The following is a 25,837-nucleotide window of genomic DNA, read 5'->3' as shown; positions in this document are numbered from 1 at the left end:
ATTGTAAAAACCTACACAAAAATACAGAATTCTATTTATAATTTGGGAATAGCATTGTGTGCATACAGCAACATAATTCCGTAAGTTAACCTGAAAACACTGAGAATCCAGCAGGAAAGGGGTTACAAGTTCTAGGTGACTCAGTGTACTCAAGACCTCAGGGAAACATGATGTGATGGAAGATGAAGATTTGAGGACATCCCCAACTTTGTCAAAGAAAATGTTTTTCACTATAAGTTAGTGCTTAAAATGTCTGTATGTGGGGCATCTCTTCTCTACCACTTTTTTTTTTAATTTTTTTTTATTTGACGTTTATTTATTTTTGAGACATAGAGAGACAGGGCATGAACGGGGGAGGGTCAGAGAGAGAGGGAGACACAGAATCTGAAACAGGCTCCAGGCTCCGAGCTGTCAGCACAGAGCCCGATGCGGGGCTCAAACTCACGGACTGTGAGATCATGACCTGAGCCGAAGTCGGTCGCCCAACCGACTGAGCCACCCAGGCGCCCCTCTACCACTTTTTAAGTGTGGTTGCCATTAGCTGACAAACTTGGAGCTTCCTAAATATCTGCCTCTGGTCAGGACAAGGGCTGAGGTTTATGGGATGTAGAAAACCTTCCCCTTGTATGGCTGCAGAATGGTCATTTCTGAGTCAGTAGGGAAGCATGGGGTGTCTGGTGGCACTGACAATGGCTGGGGAGCATTACTAAGAACACAGGCACCTGAGTTTCCTCTAAGGTTTATATGCATGGTGGCATGTAATCTGATCATTCAACAAGAATTTACTCACTAGCTTACACTCTAATCGGGTGTTAAGGATACCACAGTGAACAAAATAGATGCAATCCATGTCTTCACAAAGGGAACATACCCAAGGAAGCCTGCTCCAAAACAAATCAGGGTTGATTCAGTGGTTGTCAAGTTACCTCAGGGTGAGCAGTCAATGTTCTGGTATTGTCAGATGAAGAGAGATCAGGGAGGGACCGAGTGGCTGCACAGTTCTCAGGACAGGGAATCTTTTGAAAGAGTAGTGGGACTCCTGCAGTCAGATGTTCAGTAGGAATGGAACTGAGAAATGGAAGTACTTGGCAAGGTGGGTATGCCAAAGGCCACAGTAGTGCTCTCTTCTTGACCACTGCCCAGTGCCAGGAGTCTTGGGTCCTAACTAGCAGCAGGACCAAAGATGGCCTATTTGCTTTGAATTCATTTCCTTTTGAAGGGCTGGATTTTGCTAGGTTTAGCTCGCTTAAGAACTACACACAAAAAAAGGCAGAAAGTCAGCTATGGGATGTGTTAACTTGCCAGTTAACACCAATCATACAGTAATGTCAAGCACAAATAGATGGCAGGGGTCAATCTGGGGAGGAAAATATAGGGCAGCAGTTAGGAGCACAGTTTCTAAAGTCAGATGACCTGGGTTGGAATGCTAGCACCATTATTTCCTCTCTGTAAATATATATCCTTTCTTAGCTTCAATTACTCCATCTGCAAAATGTAGCCAAAATAATCCCTACAAACTTCATCAGTTTGTTATAAGAATTAAATAAGACAAGCCATGAAAGTTTTTATCATAACATCTGGAACATAATAGATTCACCTAATACATGTTAACTATTGTTATTTCAAGTTCCATGAGGTCTCCTTGGCTGCAGAAACCACTGGTATAACTAAATAATCTACCATCAGGAGGTCTTAAGAAGGAATTATCAATTCCAAGAAACAAGACATGATATGGAAGCCCAGTAATAATATGGAACTGCCACTCAACAAATTTTGGTTGGAAGTATTTGGAATCCCTGCAGAAAAAGGATGTTTCCCAGGGCTCAGTACTGGAGGAAACTCCCATTTCTTAAGCTTTGTACAAGTAAGTGTTGGCAAAGGCAATTCAAGATGGTCTGGCAAAGATTGTCATGTGAAGCATGCTTAGGAACTATTAAGATGTTATAATATCTCTCTGGTCCAGTAGGTCATAAATCACTGGAAGACCAGAGGTCTTTTTGCAAAGGCAAAAAGAAGTTCTCTTTTTTTACCACCCTCCCAGTCCTTACCCAAAAAATCTAATTTGTTGACAATTTAGATATGCTAGACGTTGTTCAAAAGGGGGGGGGAATGGTTATTAAAAAGACAGTGCTCCTCCTTTTTCTCATAAACAGAAGAAGAGAAGTAGAGGGTGGCAAATGAATTAAATCTGCAATTCCTTGGTATAAAGTCCCAAGGAACTGTTCCTCTGGCCCTCTAGGAGACAGATCTGCATGACTGGAATCACTACCAAACACCTGGGACATGTTTCTTCCTTAGTTAGAAGAGGTATTCTTAGCCTTCCATAAACTAAACACTGAAGCCCTAAATCTGCTCTTTCAGTTCTCTTCATCTTTATTAATGGCTGCTTATTTTTTCCTATTGCTTAGGCCAAAAACAATCCACATAACTCTTCTCTTTCTCTCATATCCTATATCTAATGGATCAGCAAATGACCTTCAAAACATATTCAGGATGCTGCCACTTCTCACCACCTCCACTGCTCCTTTGTCTAAGGCACCACTTTATCTCCTGTGGTTTCCTGCTTCCTATCTCATCTTCCTGATTCTATACTTGCCCCCCTTCAGTACACTGTCAAGGTATCCCAGAATCATGATGTTAAAACTTTGGTCAGATAATGTGGTAGGCAAAACAATGCCCCCTAAGGAAGTATACATCCTACTTCTTGGAAACTGAATATGTAAGGTTGCATGGCTAGAGAGAATTAGGTTGCACATAGAATTAAGGTTGCTAATCAGATAACCTTGAGTTTGAAGAAATGATTTGGCATTATTCTGGTGGGTCCAATGTAATCACCAGGGTTCTCATAGATGAAAGGGGGAGGCAGGAGAGCCAGTGTCAGAGTGATGTGCTATGAAAAAGACTCAACTGGCCATTGTGGGCTTTGAAGATGGAGGTAAGGGCCATGAGTCAAGGAATGTGGGTGGCCTCTAAAAACTGCTAAAGGCAAGGGAATTCTTTCAAGGGAGCCTCCAGAAAGAACACAGCCTTGTCAATTCCTTGACATTAACCAATGGGACCCATTTCAGTCTTCTGACCACCAGATCTCAAGACAATAAATCTGTAATGTTTTAAGCCATCATATTTATAAAAATTTGAAATAGTAGCCATGGGAAACTAATATAAATAAATAGATTACCTATTTTAGTTATTAGTTTCCCAAATTTATATATATGTGGAAGAAATATATATGTGCAAGAAATGTACATAGTTCATATACAATATACATAACATAAATATATCTTGGAAGAACTTCAGCAATGATATTCTTGTCAACTGTGGCACTATTGTAAGTTTAAAAGTAGCTAAAAAGACAAATGTTAATAAGATTTGAAATTACATTTCTTAAAATTTATGGGGTAAAAGGGCTACTTTATTAACAATATTGCTTAACCTCATTAAAAATCACAGCCAGGGTGATATGTTCTGTATAAAATACTCACTTCTATTTCCCCTTCCTTCCCCTTAAATTGTACAATACAGCTCAGTTACAGCAGAAACCACTCCTGGAGAGTGTTTATTGTCAGACATGCATTTCTCAGACACTAGATCCAGTTTAAACTTCATAGTAAGGAAATTGATTTTTCCCAGGCCACCTTTGTATTCGACTCCAAATCCTCTAATTGGAGAAGGCAGGTAGGGGTGCTATTTTAGTAGGCTGTTCAGGTCTTACCGTATACTAAAATTAAACTTTAATTCGAACAAGGTAAAACTGACAGTAGAACTAGAAAGTGCCCTAAAAATGTCAAGTACTGAGTAAATACAGCTTTTACTAGATACACTCTAGGACTTGTGAACGAGAGCTTTCTCTGAGTCTGACTTTAAGGAGATAAGAATCACTCTCTTGCGGTTCTTCTCACATTTCCAAACACACTTAGAAAAAAAAAATACATGAAGTTCCTTTCATTTTGTTTATTTTAACTTCCATTTTCATCAAACTTGAGCAGTTTCAAAAACTCTAAAACATCACCCTTTTATGTGCCAATATATAAATAAAGAAATCAAATAAGAAACCCATAGTTCTTGGGGGCACCTGGGTAGCTCAGTCGGTTAAGTGTCTGACTTTGGCTCAGGTCATGATCTCACATTTTGTGAGTTCGAGCCCCACATCAGGCTCTGTGCTGATGGCTCAGAGCCTGGAGTCCACTTCAGATTCTGTTTCTCCCTGTCTTTCTGCTCCTCCCCTGCTTGCACTCTGTCTCCCCCTCTCAAAAATAAACAAAAAAAAAAAAAAAGAAAGAAACCCATAGTTCTTTTTTTTTTCAATATATGAAATTTATTGTCAAATTGGTTTCCATACAACACCCAGTGCTCATCCCAAAAGGTGCCCTCCTCAATACCCATCACCCACCCTCCCCTCCCTCCCACCCACCCTCAGTTTGTTTCCCAGTTTTTAAGAGTCTCTTATGCTTTGGCTCTCTCCTACTCTAACCTCTTTTTTTTTTTTTCCTTCCCCTCCCCCATGGGAGAAACCCAGAGTTCTTAATTCCCTTCTAGATCTCACTGGTCATGATTAGAGGTACCAAAGTTTTTATGAGAAACAAGATTTCACATCCAATCTTACAGATTTGGAGGCCTCAAACCTAGCTTGGACAGACATAACCCATGGATATCCCTGTAGCCAAACACTAAGTCTTTCCAGGTTCAAACTTCAATATCCTAGGAATATAAACTATGGCAATAAGTGAAATACAAACTAAGATAACTTATATATAGCAAGGGCTTGCTATAAACAAAAATAGTTGTGTGTTTTTTTAATGGTACAGTGATGTGCTACAATGTATAATTCCTTCCTCCATTCATGAATACGGCAAAGAAAAATGTGTTTCAATTAAGATTATTTTATATAAGACTGGTTTTGAGTTATTTGTTTGCCACTTTTTAATTATAAAAATGAAGAGAAAAATATTTCTGTCCTCTTCAGAATTAATTATAAAATATCTTGATTAATCTAATAAGAAACAATCAGCTTAGCTATTTAAACTACCAGAGAAAAGAAGAAATGACATGGATGGGAAGGGAAATTCAAGTAACCATACACTGTTCTCCATTCTTGGGCAAAAACAACCTAATAAATCTATTATAAACATACTCTTCATGAAGGATGGTACTTACTAATTATTAAGAGAGTCATAATCATGGAGACACCAACGGGGAGAAGCTAGTTAATTTACAGCGGGGAGAAATGAGTTTGGTTTCTCTGAAGCCCCAGAAGACATTTGGTTTTCACTTTGCGAAGGCTACAGCTGCTCCTGAGTTAATGGGGGAAAGGCTGTGGGCCTGCAGAGCAGCTCTCGATGGATGGAGCTGTTACAGAGACAAGTACGGCAGCAGGCACCCTGTGGGTTCTCGATAAATATTAATCAATGATGTCACTTCTTCTCACAATGGTGAGACTGCTAAACAACAGTGTAAAAGAGCGTTTATTCCAGATGAAAAACAGTATACCAGATAAATGTGGTGCCTTCTGGCAATCGTGAAAAGGCACAAAATACCATGAGAATTTTGAAATTGGATTCCCTCCCTAGTAGCCAAAGCATAGCACTATAAAATAAATAAGCACTAATATCAGTATAGCAATCATAATACACTGTACTTTGAATCAATAATACCCACTGTAATTAGAATTCAATAAAAGTAAAGTGTGATTTAGACTCCAGGATTTTCACCCTGTAACATCCAGAGTCAGAGAGCTGGGGAACAAAGAAGGGAAATGGATTGGGCACTTTATCTGAGTGGGGCTTAGAGCTTCCCAATGAAAGTCTACCTGAAAGAGAAAATAGTATTTCCAATCACGGAACAGAGGTGGAGTGGGCCTACGAAGCAGTTCGGAAGGAAAGTTGGTGATATTTCACGCTTGGGACTCTTCCTGCCTCCTGCTGTAAACCTGAGCAGAGCACGAAACCTATTAAGTGTATGCCAGAAGCAAATAATCAGATTGCATGAGAGATGCTGTACCTCAACCTGGTCACTACATTCTAAGTAGAGAGTAAAAATCTGGAGCTGATCCAGAGATGGGTAACCAGAGGAATAGGGTTCCAGAAAACCCACTGCATAAAAAATGATGGTCGGCCTCGAGAAGTTGCAGAGAGAAAGTGTCTTCAAATATGTGACATCTGTCACAGGGAAGAAGGACGAACTTGTCCTGTGTAGCTTCAGAGGGCAAGGGCAGATCCTGGGGACAGAGGCTGTGGCAGGCAAGATTTGTGTTTCTATCAGGAATTCCCTCAGAGATAGGAGCTCCTGTTCTAGGAAGCATTCCGCAGAGGAATACTTGTCAGAAATTAAGAGGTGGTATTGGACTAGATGGCATTCAAAGTCCTAACGCTAAAATTCAATCATTAAGACCCAGTTAACAAAATTTCTTGGCCCTCTAATAGTGTTGTCTTGATATGGCCCCCAACAGCATATAAGAAAGAGTTCCAGGACTTAAAAAGAAAGGTGGTTTTATAATTATAGTAAGGTACAAAAATCAACATTTTAAAAAGAATAATTATTAAGTCATGTGTATAAATCAGACAATCTGAAAATGGAGTAGGAGGTCATTTTGTGTTGATGAATGGATTTCAATGAACGGTAACTTTCCTATGATGATCAAGTAAGCTGAAAGAACTCGGGACCAATAAAGAACCATGGTCAAAATTACTGTCCATAGACTGTTTAAGAGCACTCACAGAACACTTGGCCCCTAGTGCTCCTAATCTTATTTTTCTTAGGGCTCAATTCAGGTTAACTGCATTTTTTGTCATATGTCTATAAGAACTGAAGTATTTGTAATCTTTGTTAAATGTTTAATAGGCTGAGTTGTAGTTATAACCAAATATCCCTTTGTTAGTCTCATGAAAAAATATGAAAATCAATTTTGGATTAAAAACAAATTTGACTTTGAAAATTACTTTTCTTGGTATACAACAACACAAGAATTTGAAAATCTGATTCCCGTTCACTGACAGCAAAGACATTTTCTGGATAAGTTTCAATGGCATAATGTGGTCTGATGTTTCTGCAAGAAACACCCAAACATCACCCAACATTACCAACACTAGAATGTAGGATGGAGAATACATGCCCATTAGTTCTTACTAGTTTTTGGATACATTATTGGTTTTAGTTTGACAGTTATCATTTACCAAGAGAGTTTCTGGGAAACAAAAAGAAAACAGAAAGGGATGTCACCTAATTCTTGTAAAGAGTTGTTTACCAACTAAACACATCCAACTTTAGTAGAACTGTCACAGGCCAAAATGTCAACTAAAAGTCACGGAGCCAGAAATATAGCAAATTGTGGAATCGTAGACTGTGTTTCACATGGATGAAAACTAAATGTGTCACCTAACTGAAATGCTCATTATATTTCCACTGAAATTACAGAAACTCTGTACTTTTTTGTTATACATAAAGCCAGCTCCTCAAACCATCATCAAATTACTTAGGTCACAGGAAAGCACCGAAGTATGATTCCATAGAAGACAGTAAGCATGAATGGATCAGAAGAATCAAAATGAGTCACACTCATCTGAAAGCCCAAAAATGTAACTTATTCAACAAATATATATTTAGTTCCTACTATGTGCCAGACTCATGAATTACCTATCTTTGTATCCCTACCCCCTCGAATTGTATCAAGCACACATTAGGGACACAATATTTTTTTTCAATATTAAATGATAAATTAATTAATTATAGAGTATAAAATACTGGGTTTTTTTTGTTTTGTTTTGTTTTGTTTTGTTTTTTCCACGTTTATTTATTTTTGGGACAGAGAGAGACAGAGCATGAACGGGGGAGGGGCAGAGAGAGAGGGAGACACAGAATCGGAAACAGGCTCCAGGCTCTGAGCCATGAGCCCAGAGCCCGACGCGGGGCTCGAACTCACGGACCGTGAGATCGTGACCTGGTTGAAGTCGGATGCTTAACCGACTGCGCCACCCAGGCACCCCAATACTGGGTTTTTTTAAAGGATATCAAAGAAAATTCTTCTCAAGTGTCATCGAAACAAAGTGTAAAAAGTGTCATAGCTGTTGACGTTACCTGGAGTTCATTTTATTTACTTAACTGACAATAACAATCAGAAGGCATATTAAAAAGAGAATCTTACCATTATACCAGTTCATGTGACAGTCAAAACTGTTACTTACACTAAGTGGGGGAAAAAGAGGAAATTAAGTAGCTCCTTAAGAAACACATTTTCATGCCAATGACATACAGCAGTCAGCCATATTACATTTGACTATATCAAAGTATCAACAAATTTTGTCTAATTCAGGTTCTATAGATTTATGAGTTCCACGACCACTCATCACAATCCTGCTCTAAATTACTGCTTTCATTTTGCCAGCACACATGCAGCGATGGTATCTTCCTTGCGCGCATATAATCCCTTATCAGTATGGGACTCTGGAAGACCATTTCATGTTAATGTCCTGAGCCATCTGCCACAGAAGATTACAGACTATGCTGTGATGCTCCTACAGGAAGCTCTGATGCCAAAAGACTTTGACTAAAGACTTGAGGCTGACATAATAGCCCAGTAACTATATATGGTAACGATCTGAAGCGCTCCTCTAAAAAGAATGGGGGCCACAAAGAAGACAGGCAGTGGTGTACTGGTATTCCATCAATATTCCCCTCGGTATTAGGGCTCTCTGGACAAGCCTGATACACAAATTAAATTCCTGATAGACAGGCTAGCAAAGACAAACTCTTTTACTGTAAGTGCTCGTCTTGATGAATTGCTAGTAGCTTCCTGAGGGATGGAAAGAGTGGATAACTGACCCTGGTCTAAGCAAAAGTAATGATGGGCTGAACTAGAGGAACAGGAGTGTAAGTATAGGGAGAGAGATTAGAGCAGGATAATCAAGGGGACTGTGACGAGTTTAATTTGATAATCAAAAAGAAAATTTGGAGAGGCAAATAAAATGCTATCATCTTTTGTCACACCAAAATTTCTACTGCTTTTCACCATGCTCTCCAGCTTGGGAGACTGGCCTGTGGTCTGAAGTAGATTCCCTTTCCTCTCCAGCTGGGTTTAGCCTGCAGCAGCTTGGGCAGGCCATCAGAAGTAAAAGAGAGATAGATCAAAATACTTATTCCCATAGCTGTATTGCTGTGAGACTTCCTCAGGCCGGCTATATCCCTCAGCCTGAGCTCAAGTTACCTCCCAGGACAGCTCTCTCGACTCTTTTCCTCTGGGTCTAGCAACCATTCCCTTTGCACAACCTTTGGGCCAGGGATAGTAACAACCCACTGTTCCTAGCACTGGACACTACATTCTCCCTCATGGGTTCCCTAAACCTAACTGTACTCTGGAAATGATGCTTTTTAGTAAACCCCTCAAATCATCCCACCTGAGTGTATAATTTGCTTCCTGCTCAGACTGACACACCAAGTATGATTCTGGGATTTTGATCTTGGATGGCTGTGAGGGTAGATGATACTATGAGCTGAGATAAGGAATACAGGAAGATGAGTATGTTCACATGTGGAAAGAAAAACCACATCTTGAAGTTGCTATATAACAACTGTGGATCATCCACAGACAGAGGTTGGCAGCAGCAGTAAAAGCAGACGTGGCATAAAGATGGAGATAAAAATTAATTTTGAGAAATTTGTAAGTACTGATCATTGCCATAAGCTCTAGCTTAAAATAGAGAATTCATTTAACTTAGGAGATGGAGTCAGCAAACTCTCTCTAAAATTACAGAACTGTAGAGCTTAAAAGGATGCTAACTGTCTTCTAGCTGAGCTCTCCTTTTCTGGGTGTTATAACTGAAGTCCACAGTTAGCCATCAAAGGGCTACTGTTAGTTAATGGCGGTGCTGGCAGTGGAGCTTCTGGGTTCTCCCATCTATGTGTGCTCTTTCCACAAAATGCAGCCTTTCCCTCAATTTTGCTGTTTCCCACTAGTCATCAAGTATGGAGTACTTAGTCTGCACCCAGCCTTGTGCTAATTGATGTGAGGAATAATACAGAAGCAAAACAGAATTCCAGCGGCTTACAGTATTAATTGACTAAAATACAAATGTTTAGAAAATGAGAGTGCTAGAGAGAAATGGCCTGTCACGCTAAAGGAAAAGAGGACATTTTGTAGGACAGGGGCACTGTCATCCGGCATGATCACTTTGAGATTTTAGCAATTTCATGTGCATTGTTGGTGTGAGTGAGGAAGTAGTAACAGTTGGCTCAATTATTGCCCCAGCATTCAAGGATTGTCTAATTTACTCTATTTAAGCATACAAATTTTTATTGTAGAATAACATGAAGCATAAAGATCTATAAATCTATTGGTTCCTATCTTTAGAGACCCTCCTTCTAAGTGACAGCTTAAATCCAAACACATTTTGGCAAATGAGAGAGCAGAAAATATATTCTTATTATTCACGCAAGTGTGAATTTATCGATGTATTGTTATTATTTAGCTGTAAACATAAAGTGAGTAGGAGAGATGATGGTCTGAAAGCCTACACACCTCAACATTGCTCCTTAGAAATCACATATATTTTCTGCCCCCTGTTTATTTTATGATTGCTGTATATAATTCTAAACTATGCTGAGAAACCTCTTAGTAGGAATTGAAACTGGATTGCTATCATTATTCTTTTCACATGCTCATAACTTTCTCAGCAGCATTTATCAATGCTGAGAAATGACCTGCTTGGGCTCTTATAAAGGGAAAATTCCTTTAAGTCTGAAGAGCTGTTATCAATTTGGGAGTTACTGCTGGAAGAAAAAGGTGATGTCTACATAGGCAGTTGAAATGATCTATATTTATCTTAAGGATGAAACTAGTTTATTTTGTAAATTACAACTAACAATTGCTTCACAAATTTTCTTGTTTTCCACCTGCTATGTCTATATAATTTCAGGCTTTGGCAAGTGGAAGAGATAAAAAGGTGATAATTCCTGAAGTGTGAGCTGGGGGCGGGGGTGGGGGGGCGGAGAGAAAGAGGGGTCTAATGGATTAATAATTAAGAAGGAAAAACCTCAACAGAGAAGAAGCAATTGTCCTCAAAGACATTTACCCAAGGCATCTGGTCCACACAAAACTCATACCATTGAAAAGGTGGACTAAGTTAACTGGTGTTACAAGCTCAAATATCTTCAGGGACAGGCAGTTAATCTGAAATTGCAAAGCAGCCAAGTCTTAGAGTTATGAGGACAATAACTACCTGCAAAGTATAGGCTCCACCCAAGGCCTCATGTGTGTGTGTGTTCACAAACTATGGGCTAAACAAAGAATGGCTGTAGGCTGAATTATGCCTGTTTACCACTGTTTTGTGATGCACATTTTAGACACATTAAATTGAATGCTTCTTTCTATGTTTCACTTTGTGGAGATTTTTCTTTTTTTTTTCTTATAATTTTTTTTTTTTTTTTTTTTTTACATTTTTGAGAGACAGAGTGAGACAAAGAGCGAGCAGAAGTGGGGAAGAGACAGAAGGAGACACAGAATCTGAAGCAGGCTCCAGGCTCTGAGCAAGTGTTCAGCAGAGAGCCCGATGCAGGGCTCGAACCCAGGAACCATGAGATCATGACCTGAGCTGAAGTCGGATACTTAACCGACTGAGCCACCCAGGCACCTTGACTTTGTGGAGATTTTTCATTCTTTAGGCCAGCTAGTTTGGGACATTTCATTATTGCTATGGTCTCAGTGTTGTGTTGCCTCAAATTTGTATGTTGAGATCCTAACCCCCCCCCAAAAAGATGGTATTAGGAGGTGGCGCCTTTAGGGAGGTACTTAGGTCATAAGGGTGGAGCCCTCATGAGTAAGATTAATGTGTTTATAAAAGAGGCCCCGAAGAGAGCCCTAGCCCTTCCTCCATGTTTGAACATAGTGAAAAGGTGCTGGCTATGAGCCAGGAGGAAGGCCTTTACCCAACCATGCTGGTACCTGACCTTGGGCTTTCCAGCCTCCAAAAACGTGAGAAATAAATTGTTGTGGTTTATAAGTCACCCGTCTATGGTATTTTGTTATAGCAGCCCAAACAGACGAAAACAGTTATCAATCTTTCCCTTTATTTTCAACTTTATAAGAAAAATCAGTTTTTATAAGAAAAAGTCAGAAAGTTTCCTGGGTGAAAGTGAATATATGATGATTCATTTCCTAGGAATTGAAAGAAAGGAATTTCAGCAACTGCATCTCTTGTCTTCTAAAGTCTTTCCACTTCTTCCACACAAAACACAAGGGGAGAGATTTCATGAGATTCTAGCTGCTTAGAGCAGCTCATTGATAAAAATCAGGTATAATCAAGATTACCTAAGAAAAACTGACATCTTAAACACTGAGAACTGAACTGCAAAGCAAAGGATTATCTTAGTTTCACTCTGCAGGTAAAAAAACAAAACGCCAGTAACTAAATGTTGGTCTTATCTTGTAGTCCCTCCATGAACCACAGTTTTGATTTTATGTTCACCCAAGCATATTAAGGGGAGACAGGATGTCTGTACAACCCAGCTCAATTATCTGTTTTTCTGTACTACAGCATTCATCATTATGGGAAGGAAAATTTGGCTCAGATGATGCTCATATCTTATACCAATACTGGTGTAACAACACAGTGTAAGTTTACTCCCACAGCCCATAATTCAACTACTAAATTACTACATGTACAGCTCATGAACAAGAAATTCTACATAAAAACTGTTACTACTATGAAGAGTTTTTGCTTATGTACTTTCAAAGTATGGATTTAACAGGTTTTTTTTCTTACTCATGCATTTTTAGATACTAAAGTACATCCCACTTTTCCCCCTCCGTACAATACGAATCATGATAGAATTTATGACAGAATTTATCCATGGAAGGCTTTTCAAAGCCAGACTATAATTAGGTTAAAAATACATAATATGCACATGGACAAAGACTGGAAATCAATTTTTAAATGCACAAAATTGCAAAACTTGAATTACAGGTGACTTTTTCATTATTAAACATTGTATTATTGTGTAAATTCAATGGAAGTTATTTAAAGCTCAGGTACTTACCGTGGTTGGAAAATAACGACTCGTTTTGAATTTTTTCAGAGCCATAGAAGAGGTGTAGGTGCCCAAGAAGAGGATGAAAGACATGAGAGTGATGTCAGGAACAAAATCACAGTTGTTCCCCACGAGCTTTCCTCCGTATTTCAAACACTTCTTCGTCGACAAAAATGCCCAGTCAAACGTAGCATTATGGTACTGAAGAAGAAAAACATGAAAATTTTTCTAGAGAACACCAATGCATCAAAAGCAGCATTTGATACTTGATGGGCTATGTAGGGATTAGGCTGAAAGTCTCTGTAGAACAGCTGGAGGGTAACCACTGGAGGGTGAAACTTGACGAAGTGTTAATGGAATAACTGGTACTGGGGGGCCAGGAGGCTAGCAATTACTGAAAACACAATGAAAATGATGCCATCTGTTACCTAGTTTGAGCTACAGCCCTACAATCATCCATTTGTTCAACAGAAACAAACCACAAAGTCCTTCTTTCCTGTCAACCTTCCTGAGAGTAAACTGAGACACATTAATATCCTAAGTCTCAAAATGTGAGACTCTCTGAAACACCTTTATTGTTTAAAAAGTACTTACTTTTGCAATACACAGCTTCTTTGGATTCAAGCGGCCCTATGGTTAATGCTCTCTAAAAGTCATATTAGTTTAACTATGCATCTACCCAGCACTTTCCCAAGGAGCTATTTCTTTTTTAAATAACTAGAGACTGGTGATTTAAGGAATTAGACTATAAAAAATACTGATGGTCCCTGCTTTTTCAACTGAATACCTTAATATAATATAACTTTTTATCTTGTGGGCTTCAGGTGAACAGCATGCACACCCAGTACTGGAACATACTAGAATGGGCTTTGGAGTCCTGTGTGGCATATCCCTATGGTACATGACCTCAAGCTCATGGGTCAATTTTCAAATTTTCTTCTATCTCATGAATTGCTGTCATGTTGTCAGTACTTCTTGAGAACAGCTAACTCCTGTTCCTATTTTCCGTTTCTAATATGTAGGAGCATCCTTTTGCTAGCACACTGGATTAGACCAAGGTACTCATCCCCCAGCGGCTCCCAGTCTTAGCTACTTCTCTAGAGAACTACCTTCAGTCACATTAGAACTACCTCACCTAAAATGTTATGCCCTCTTGCAGCCAGTTACTGACCAACACTAATGTGGTGCTACAAAATTCCCCTAAATATGTTGAAAATCATACGTGATGCTGTTTGGGAAGTGATTAGGCCATGAGAATGATTAGGCCATGAGAATGATGTCTTCATGAATGAGATTCATGTTTTCATAAAACAGACCCCAGAGAGCTCCCTTGTCTCATCTGCCATATGAAGACACAATGAGAAGAAGGCTGTCTATGAACCAGGAAGTGTGTGGGTCCTCATCAGACACTGAATCTGCCAGCACTGTGATCCTGAACTTTCTCTTAGGTCCAGGGCTAATGAGTATGTCATGTGCTAACAGAAGGTTTATTTGAGAATACCTTGCAGATAAATAGGGAAAGATAAATTTCTCCTGTCCTGTGGAAGCAAGAGTTCTACCTCATACCAAACTCATCATCAACATTCTTTACTATTCAATGAATTCTCTTGATGTAAGTAATCTAGTCATAAAAGTTCACACATGCAAAAGAAGAATCTCGGACCAGAAATTGTTCATATTTTTATAGAGCTCAAAAGGTAAAGTGCTTACATAAGTCAATAAAAAAAATAAACTCTAGGTCTTTCCCTGAAATATTTTTTCTATATTAGCTTCAACTTATAAACAGCTGAACCACATAATTATTCTTTTATCAAACGCCAATTTTGAGAGGTGATTTAATCATGTCTCATCTTGTTTTTCAGATTTCTGCATATGGATGTTTTTAGAAGAACACATTTAAAGTTTAGAGGTCATAATAGGTAACAGATTTCTTTGTTTTAAGATCAGCAAAAATTTACCATTGTAAATTTGCCTATGTAAATTTACCATAATATCATTTCAGCACTTTAATATGAGCAGAACCCTTTTTTATAGCCCAAAGAAGTAAGCTGCGTTAAGACAATCAATCCCAACAGACAGTTTTTATTGATTTTCTTACAGAGATTCAGGTTGAGGTGAAAAAATATACAGATGTACATAAAATGACAGAGGAAGGGAATAAAAAATAAGATAAAAACAGAGAGGGAGGCAAACCATAAAAGACTCTTAAATACAGAAAACAAACTGAGGGTTGATGGGGGTAGGGGGGTGTTGAAAATGGGTCATGGACATTAAGGAGGGCAGTTATTTGGATGAGCGCTGGGTGTTATATGTAGGCGATGAACCACTGGATTCTACTCCTGAAGCCAAGACTACACTGTATGTTAACTAACTTGAGAGTTAAAAAAATAAAATAAAATAAGAAGACCTGAATAGACACTTTTCCAAAGACATCCAGATGGCTAACAGACACATGAAAAGATGCTCAACATCACTTATCATCAGGTAAATACAAATCAAAACTATGATGAGTTACCACTACACACCTGTCAGAATGGTTAAAATTAACAACACAAGAAACAACAGGTGTTGGCAAGGATGCAGAGAAAGGGGAACTCTCTTGCACTGTTGGTGGGAATGCAAACTGGTGAAGCCACTCTGGAGAACAGTATGGAGGTTCCCTAGGAAACTAAAAATAGAACTATCCTATGATCCAGGAATTGCACTATTAGATATTTACCCAAAGGATACAAAAATACAGATTTGAAGGGGTACATGCACCCCAGTGTTTATAGCAACATTACCCAAAACAGTCAAAATATGGAGACAGCCCATTCATCGACTGATAAATGGATGAGTAAGATATGGTACATATATACAATAGAATATTACTCAGCCATCAAAAAGAATAAAATCTTGCCATTTACAATAACATGGATGAAGCTAGAGTGTATTATGCTAACCAAAATAAGTCAGTTAGAGAAAGACAAATACCATATGATTTCACTCACATATGGAATTTAAGAAACAAAAAAGATGAACATATGGCAAGAAGGTGAGAGAAGAGAGGGAAACAAACCACAAGAGACTCTTAATGATAGAATACAAACTATGGGTTCACGGAGGGAGGTGGGTGGGAGATGGGCTAGATGGGTGATGGTTACTAGGGAGGGCACTTGTTTTGAAGAGCATTGGGTGTTGTATATTAGTGATTCATCACTGAGTTCTACTCCTGAAGCCAATATTGCACTGTATGTTAGCTAAAATTTAAATTTAAAAAAATGGCAAAAAAACCATGTTAGCTTTGGTTTTGATCATTTGTAATTTTCAAACTGTGGTAAGTCATAGAAAAAGCAAAAACAGGTAAATGATTCTTCTCCAGGTTCATGCAACTCCCGAAGAATTAATTTGAAGGAAATACTGAACATACATCAAAGCAAGAGACTGAGAAAATACCCTCATGGGCTTCAATCTCAGTTCTACCATGATTTAATTGGAAAACAGAAAAAAAAAGTAACTTCACTTTCCTGTGCAACTGCCGATAGGATAGCTGAAAAAGAGTACCATAAAGGTCACGGTGATCATAGCTTCGGAAAATGCTCTAACATAAATAGTACTCTTCACATGCAAACCACTCTGATTACTGCTTAGAAAGTAATGGCAAAAAAACATACAACCAAATAACACTGGCTCCTAAAAGAGGGCAAATACTGTGTTGGACACTTCCAGCACAGATGTCAAGTGACCCGAAGAAGAAAGAAATCCTTGAGTCCCCTGAAATATCATGTAAAACATTGTTTGCATGTATATTTATCTGGGAAAAGCAACCACAGATTTCATTAGAACCTCAGAGGAAGCAGTGAAGCAAAGACGCTTCAGACATTACTGCTCTGGTGCTTTTATAAGTGAGGTTATTCCATCATCATAGTACGCCATGCTCTATGTATGTCAGCTGCACTCCAATTTTCATTTATTCTAAAAGCAAATTCATGACTGCAAGGCTAACGATGATTTGTTAACTCATTAGCAAATGTTCCCCAATTCAGAGAGATTCGTTGTTTTGTAACTACTTCTTAGTAAACTATATCCCTGTTTGAATCCTCATGGGCGTTTTAAATTTAACACATTCAGGGTGCTTGGGTGGCTCAGTCGGTTAAGCATCTGACTTCGGCTCAGGATCTCATGGTTCGTGGGTTTGAGCCGGTGTCAGGCTCTGTGCTGATAGCTCAAAGTCTGGAGCCCACTTAGGATTCTGTCTCTCTCTCTCTCTCTCTTTCTCTCTCTCTCTGCTCCTCCCCTGCTTGCATTCTGTCTCTCTCAAATATGAATAAATGTTAAAAAATAATAATAATAAAATGAAATGAAATGAAATAAAATAAAATAAATTTAACATGTTCAAACTAACTCCTCATCCTTCCTTAAATCTTGCTTCCCCTAGGATCTTGCCTATCTCTGTTAATAGCAAATTCATCCTTCTAGATTCTAAAAACAGAGAACCCTGAAGTCATTATTAATTCCTCTCTTTCTCACAGGTCACATTATGGCAAAATGATCTCAAAATATGTCCAAAATTAGGGGGGTCTGGCTGGTTCAGTCAGTAGAGCATGTGACTCTTCATCTCAGGGTTGTAGGTTCAAGCCCCATGTTGGGGTAGACATTACTTAAAAATAAATATTGAATACTGGAGGGAGTGTTCAAAGGAGAGAACTCAGTTGAGAAATAAGGGAGAACAGAAAAATTGAAATGGCAATTTCAGAATACTTTTGAAAAAAAAAAAAACAGTAGCAAAAGGATAGGCTAGAGCATGTGAGCACTATAAAATCAAGGCACGTTCTTCAGGGCTGATGAGGACTTCTGAGGTGTTTGTGGTAGATGAGAAAGAACCAGGCTATGAGGGTAGAAGGAAGAAGGGCATGCTGGAAAAAAAATCAAGAATGGAGAAAGGAAGGTGAAAGATTAAGTAAGAGACTGATTAGGGTTTCGGCAACTCTTTGTACCAGGATGGGTAAAGGCTAGATATAACAGAAGTATAGAGCCCAAACACCAAAGGGACTGTGTATCACTAAAAACTAAGAAAGAACAGACCAAGACAGAGGCAGGGTTCAATTTATAATACACCAGGCTTCCAAAGAAATTTTAGCTAACCTAAATCATTCATCAGGATCCAACTATCTGACATATTCAAGGAAGATATCTACTAATTTATCTACCCTTTTTATCTGGGGAACAAAATTAAAGTAAAATAAACTTTCAATTTAAAGTTGCCAGATAAACTATAGGATGCCCAGTTATACAGATAAACAATGAAAAATATTTTTAGTGTAAGTATGACCCGTGCAGTATGTGGGACATATTTATACTAAAAAAATTGTTTGGTATTTACCTGAAATTCAAATGTAACTGGGACCCTCTGTCTTTTGTTTTGTTTGCTAACTCTGGTGATGCTGTTTCAATTAGCTACAGGCTGTTTTGAACAATAGCAGCATGTGGAAAATAGAAAAATGTGGCCAAAAGAAAACAAAATGCATTGGGTCCTGGTTACATAAAGGAACTAAGATAGTGTTAAGAAAGCAGCAATAAAGAAAAATAAAACAAAAACAATTTTTAAAAGGTTCCTGGGAGAAACAATATGTTTGCTAAAATATTAATTATGCAAGGCAGTACAAGAAAGTGTCTAAATGAACAGTATAGAGATTAGTAAGTAGATCAGAAAAAGAGCTAATCAGTTTCATTGATCACAGAGAAAACAAAATTCAAACTAAGTCCTGAAAGAAAGACTGGTCCTTGTAGAACTCTCATACTCCAAAGGGTAAAGAGAACAGTAAGAGTGGCAGAAGGACAAAACTAAAAAAAGAATGACAAAGAAAGTAACAAAAGCCAAGGGAATGAAAGCGACAAGCTTTATATGTGTTATTTCTCTCTGCATTGGCAGAAACAAAGTGGTAAAGCATTAGACAAGAAGATACCATGAGCAAAGATGCTGATTTGGGGACATACAATGCTTCATTCACTTATCTAGCAAGTTCTTTATTCAAAATTTATTGAATGCCTACCATGTGGAGAAACCAACAGTGAGTAGACCAGGTGAGCCAAAGAAGGCTGATTGTGTAAATAGGTAGAAAAAAATATATATACATATAAGAGAAATGGGACCAAGTGACCAAGTTGCTGAGGATCTTAACTGAGGTCAATCTTGTGAAAAGGGATATCAATCTATTTTTCTGAATTTCATTTTCCAGAGAATTATCCTGTTTACACTGAACGGATTTGTTTGTAAATCTTAAACATATAAGGTATACCGAAGGATGAATTTTAAAATTTAAAATGTTATAGGAACCTCCCCAAAGACAAAATGGGGAGATATATATGTAAGAGAGGATGAGCAAAATGTTGACAATCATTGAAGCTAGGTGATGTGCATATGGAAGTTCATTGTACAATATTCTCTGTAGTTCACTGCATGTTTTAAATTTTCTGTATTTTTGAAAGTAGGAACAGGGGCACCTGGATAGCTCAGTTGGTTAAGCATCCAACTTCAGCTCAGATCATGATCTCACAGTTCACAGGTTCAAGCCCTGTGTCAGGCTCCGCACTGACAGCTCGGAGCCTGGAGCCTGCTTCAGATTGTGTGTGTCTCCCTTTCTCTCTGACCCTCTCCTGCTTGTGCAGGCTCTCTTTCTCTCTCTCTCTCTCTGTCTCTCCATCCAAAATAAATAAACAAACAAACAAACAAACATTTGTAAGAAATAAATAGAAGTAGGAACATGTGATATTCAAGGGGACTTAGGGACAGAATGGTTTTTGCACTTGACTTTCTCAGTGAGAGAAAATCACAAAGATGCTACGCATAAGAAGATTAATATGACATTCTATTTCCCATGAAAATGAATGTTAACTCCTAAAACCACCCTGAAGGTACATCAAATGAAAGCACTTTTGCTTCCATGTCTGACTGCCAAGCAGAATTTATGAGACAGTAATAGTTCTCAGTTTCTTGATTAACAGCATCTCCATTAGACATGATATGCTTCACTGGGTTACACAATAAGCAAAAAAATAAAATAAAATAATAAAATAAATAAAATGAAAGATTTTTGTATTGCTCTCTTTAGTATCAACTAGTAAAGTATGCATGCACCTTTTGAAATAAATATAAATGAAGGTAATGCTACAGAAAGAAGTCTCAAGGTTAAGTAGTTAATGTACTCATTTAGGGGTTTTTCCCTGCAGTGGGTAGGCAAATTTATAGTAATTTTCAACTTACTTTATGAACTATAGGATACATTTGAGCTGCGTTGTCTAGAGTTGTATGTGTTATTGTGAAATATCAAAACTAATTGGTTTTCTACTTGTGATTAATATATAGAAGGTAGACTGAAACTGGACCACTTTCTTACACCATATACAAAAATAAATTCAAAATGGATTGAAGACCTAAATGTGAGACTGGAAACCATCAAAATCTTAGAGGAGAACACAGGCAATAAGTAACCCCTTTGACATCAACCATAGAAACTTCTTTCTAGATAGGTCTCCTGAGGCAAGGGAAACAAGCAAAACAACACTATTGGGACTTTATCAAAATAAAAGGCTTCTGCACAGCAAAGGAAACAATCAGCAAAAGTAAAAGGCAGCCTATGAAATGGGAGAAGATATTTGCAAACGATATATCTGATAAAGGGTATCCAAAATCTATAAGGACATTATCAAAATTAATACCCGAAAAACAAATAATCCAGTTAAAAAATGGGCAGAAGACATTATAGACACTTTTCCAAAGAAGATATACAGATGGCCAATAGACCCATGAAAAGATACCCAACATCACTCATCATCAGGGAAATGCAAATCAAAACCAATGAGATATCACCTCATACCTGTCAGAATGACTAAGATGAACAGATGAAACAACAAATGTTGGTGAGGGTGTGGAAAAAGGGGAACCTCTTGAACTGTTGGTGGCAATGCAAACTGGTGCAGCCACTCTGGAAAACAGTATGGAGGTTCCTCAGAAAGTTAAAAATAAAACTACTCTACGATTCAGCAACTGCACTGTTAGGAATTTACCCAAAGAATACAAAAGTACTAATTCAAAGAGATACATGCACCCTGATACTTATAGAAGCATTATCGACAATAACCAAATTATGGAAACAACCGAAGTGTCCATCGACTGATGAATGGATAAAGAAGTGGTGTATGTATATACAATGGAGTATTACTCAGACATAAAAAAGAACGAAATTTTGCTATTTGGGAACAAAATCTTGCTATTTGGGACAATGGAGGGAGATAGAGCATTATGTTAAGCAAAATAAGTCAGTCAGAGAAAGAGAAATACTATATGATTTCACCCAATATGTGGAATTTAAGAAACAAAACAAACAAGCAAAAGAGGAAAAAAGAGGGAGGGTAAACCAAGAAACAGACTCTTAGCTATAGAGAACAAGCTGATGGCCACCAGAGGGGAGGTGGGTGGGGGGACGGGTTAAATAGGTGATGGGGATTAAGGAATGCACCTGTCATGATGAGCACAGGGTGATGCATGGAAGTGCTGAATCACTATATTGTACACCTGAAACTAATATTACACTGCAGGTTAACTCACTAAAATTTAAATAAAAACTTTAAAAAAAAAGAAAGAAAGAAAGAGTCACTTCCAACCTATCCAACCAATCTGGATAAGGTAAAAAAAAAAAATCATAGTTTTTAAAAATATGTCAGAGATATGAGGATATATACAAACTTGAATAAATTCTAAGAAGTTACAAGATCTTCCTGGAAGAGAGAAAAAAAATCCATGGCTGCATATGCCTGCCAGAGTGGCCTGTGAAAGATAAATCTACCGTAGATGGAGGTATGGAGAAATAAGCCAAATCTTTAATGAGTTTTAAATGGCTACATGTAGACTGGGGTGACAGACCAGAATTCCAAGGAGCCCTCGGTGTTAGACTGAGCCTGCATCCATCCACCAAACTTTCTCATCGTCTTTGCCAAGGTGCACAGGTTGTACAAAAAGGTAGGACGTTAGGAGAGCTGAGAGAAATCCCTTAGACAGAGTTCCTACCAAATGCAAGAAATCCACTTCCTAAGATGGGAAGCAGGACAGAAGAGTGGAGAAAAAGCCCTCTGAGGCATTCAGGTACTCCTGAAAGGGCTAAGATTTCTTCCCTCTGAAGGCTGGGGCAGAGCAGTTGGGCAAAGAAAGGTCTCCCATGGCTCAGAAGCTTAGGCATAAACAAGACACAGAGCAGTCCCCATGGGACTTTCTGGGATAATGGCAACATTCTACATGCATCTTGTTTTGGGTGATGATTACATGAGTATATAAAGTATCAAAATTCATTGCACTGAACATGTGAGAACTTTATGTTTTAAAGTATACCTCAATTTGATAATCATTTTTAAAAAAGAATCTAATGTGAAAAACAAAAAGTAATCTATTCACCTCCCTGGAAAAGCCCGGATGTTCGACTATGGAATCTGGTCTCTCCCTCTGAGAGCGGATAAGTGGAAGCCAGCCGACTCTAAGGCTCATTGTGTTGATACAGTTGGAGAGGCTGTGGCTGGTCTCAGAGTTTTATAGGAACTTTTAACAGAATTTTGTCTGCAGGCTGAGGGGATATGCCCACCAATAAATCTACAGGAACACTGGTAAAGGTGAGAAGAATTAAAGACACAAGGATTCCAACAATGAATAGAAATGATGGAAAACCTGCCTTTTCATCTTGAGGGATGGTTATTCTAGAGCTTCAATCTGTCTAAACGCTCTAATGTCCCATTTTTCCTGCTCTTTCCCCCTGAAAACACTCCCATACTACTATGAAGAAAAAAAAGCTGTCTTCATGCTAATGAAGCGGAAGAGAAAATGCCTTCCCTCCTCTGACAGAGTATACTCTGAGCCTTGTGACAGGGAGCCTTGCTGGTGCCCCAGGGTGGCATGTCACTTTTACAGCACTTGCTTTCATAATATAATTATGGCTGGATAAAAGAAGGAAATTAAATCCTTGACGACTGGATGTCCCAGGAAAGATTGAGCAGAGTTAGCATGGCCAAACACAGAGAGGGCCCAGTCCCCTGTCAGAGCTGTGGCATCCAACTTCTTTTCTCCACCAACCTGAGTTACGGCAGCAACATGGCCTAGTGGAATGATTGTAATACCTAAATAGAATAATAAAAATATCTAACTTGAATGGAGAGATGAGTATGTACCAGCCACTAAGCTAAGTCCTGCCTATTTACTCCCTTGGATTTTATAGCATCTTTGAGATAAAGTACTATGATCATCACCATTTTACAAACGGGAAAATGAGAAGTTACCACAACCTATTCAATAGTGGAGCCCTGAATTTGAAAAGGGGCAGTATGACAGGAGAACTCACCACCTGTAAGTCCTTCTACATGAGACACTATTCTGATTCCTCAAGTAATGGGAATAGGCAGATTCTGGAATTTGAAAGCCCGGAGTTCAAATCCTGATTTTACGTATACTGACGATAGGCACAGTTAACCTTTCTAAGGTTCTGTTTCATCCATAAAATACAGGTAACATAAGTGACTTAAAAGTTATTGTGAGGATTCTAGACAGGTCATATGAAGAGCCTGGCCCCTAGTAGGTGCTCAACAAGTGGTAGTTATTGCTGGTGATAATAAATCATATTACCTCTTTAATATTCATTTCTGATCTCATATAAATACAAATTGCGTGTATGTGTTTATGTGTGCGTGTATCTATGCAAAGTATACCTAAAAGCACTGATACGGATAGAAAAGGAAAAATGAAGGAAAGAATAAAAGTTGTCCTTCATAATTATATACATACACACATATACACACATTTTTTCCTAATTTCTTCTCTAGAGAAGAACATAGCAACCTAACATTTTAATTAAGGTGTGCAACTAAGGGGACTATTGCCCTGGAGCATACAGCATTCGTAAGAACTGAAAGGGTAAACATTTCTACTTGCAAACACTGAAGTATCATGGCATACTAGAAATATCACAGGTCTTAAAACCACTCAGATTTCAGTTGAAATCTTTATTTTAATAATTTATGGCTATGTGACCTAGACCATGAAAGGTGATTTACCTTCTAAAGCTGCAGTTTCTCTCATCTATAAAATGAACATAATTACACCTGGTAGTTTGTGTTAATGGTTATAATACGTATAAGACACCTGGTCTCTCTACTAGACGCCCTATAAATGGTAGCTCAATTGTAATCACTATTGTGCCTTTATATCCTCTATCATAGTCATACCAGAAGTCAACAACAACTTCCATTTGTTTTCCATAAATCTTATAGTGACATCTTATTATAATTACATATCAATTACTAGAGTCACTCCAGAATTTTGCCCAAAGACAGGGCTTAAAAATTCATTAATTCTAAAGCTTTCCTTGATTAGTTACAAAAAGAATTAAGTTGGAAATAATCTCTTTTTAAGTCAGTGGAAGTGTTTCATTAATTTTTATTGCAAATTAACTTATGGTTTTAATTAATTATACATATTTTAAATTTTTAATTAGACTTTAATTAAAATTATTTAAAGTCTAGAAGGAACTGTTTTTCTCTGTATTTTAATCAAATTATTTTAGGCAATAGGATGGCTGGCTCAAAGACTGACAATTGATCTCTTTTCTGCATGTGGCTTTTAAAACATATATACATCTCTCTCTCTCTCTCTCTCTCTCTCTCTCACACACACACACACACACACACACACACACACACACACACACACATTTATAATCAAACCCAAATAAAGAGGCAAAGTTTGGAGGAAATCAGAGAGAGCTTTAACAGTACGGAAAAAAGTCAAGAGAGCCACAGAATATGAAAAAAAGAGAGAAACAGGGTCAAGTGAGAGTTGCCCAGGAAAGATACAAAACATCATCTTTGAAAGGGTGTTGTGGGCACTCATTACATAATATCTGCAGAACTGTTTTGGTCTCCTGAGAGATGGGCACTCTATCAATACAAGGTATTATGGTTTCTGTCTTTATAACTGAGAGATTGATATTCTTTGGTAAGATTCCATATCCAGCGTAGAAGGAACACAATTAGAAGTCTGAAATAGCACTTTTCCCTTTTTCTTCAAAACAAAGTCTCCTTCCAGTGTGTGACCTTCCATGAAAAACAGCTCATTTTTAAAGCTTAGTTCTAGTCTTTTAAAGATCCTTGGTTACAAGCCATGGGAAAGGATATCATGTGACAGAGGCACAGTCCTTTCTAAGTGACAGGGGAAATGTCCTGCTACAATCACCCTTAGTGAGGAGAATACAACACCATTTGGTAGTCAGAAGAACTTTTAATCATACTAAAACACAGAGGATACCATGCTCTCTTTTTTAACTTTTCTCACTTTTCCTTGTGAAAATATTTCAAGGTGACAATGAATGGATATAGTAGTTAAATTCCTAAGAAGGTTTAAAAAGAAGGTTAAAAATGCTGTAGGAGTAAATATTCACTAGAGTGAGAAGAGAAGAGAAGAGAAGAGAAGAGAAGAGAAGAGAAGAGAAGAGAAGAGAAGAGAAAAAAAAAAGGCTGACTACAGCAAGGAAAGTGTTTTTTTCTGTCCTGCTATCACTGATTATTGAAGTTGTGTTCATGTTCAGGTTGCTAAAGGGTAGGAGACATCGTGTTATGAATATTATAATTAGATTATACAATACACAAGTGGTTTGAAATATTAAGTCACTTACCATGTCAGTAGAAGAAACAGTTGGCCAATCCTCTGGAGCCGGTGTAGTGTCATTAGATATTGAGATATTAACTGTAAGAAAAAGACAATCTTTTACCATAAAAATGACCTAAATTCATAACTCAAAATCTAAAAAAG

At 38.1% G+C, this 25,837-nt stretch overlaps 1 protein-coding gene across 1 annotated transcript in view; it reads right to left on the bottom strand.

The window, feature by feature from the left end:
* The window catches only part of SLC4A4 (solute carrier family 4 member 4), a 299,466-nt gene that overhangs the window by 39,312 nt on the left and 234,317 nt on the right, over positions 1–25,837 (bottom strand). The window contains exons 15-16 of the mRNA XM_047091144.1: positions 25,701–25,771; positions 13,024–13,215 (exon numbers count right to left, since the gene is read on the bottom strand). Coding sequence (XP_046947100.1) covers positions 13,024–13,215; positions 25,701–25,771 — 263 coding nt within the window. The remainder of the gene's footprint in view (positions 1–13,023; positions 13,216–25,700; positions 25,772–25,837) is intronic.

This window comes from Lynx rufus, unplaced genomic scaffold, assembly GCF_022079265.1.
Source record: "Lynx rufus isolate CCGP_SWC_20201006 ecotype Redwood Valley unplaced genomic scaffold, mLynRuf1.p SCAF_3, whole genome shotgun sequence".
Taxonomy (NCBI): domain Eukaryota; kingdom Metazoa; phylum Chordata; class Mammalia; order Carnivora; family Felidae; genus Lynx; species Lynx rufus.
Note: the sequence above shows the minus strand (reverse complement) of the source record. Positions and strands in the feature narration are given on the sequence as shown.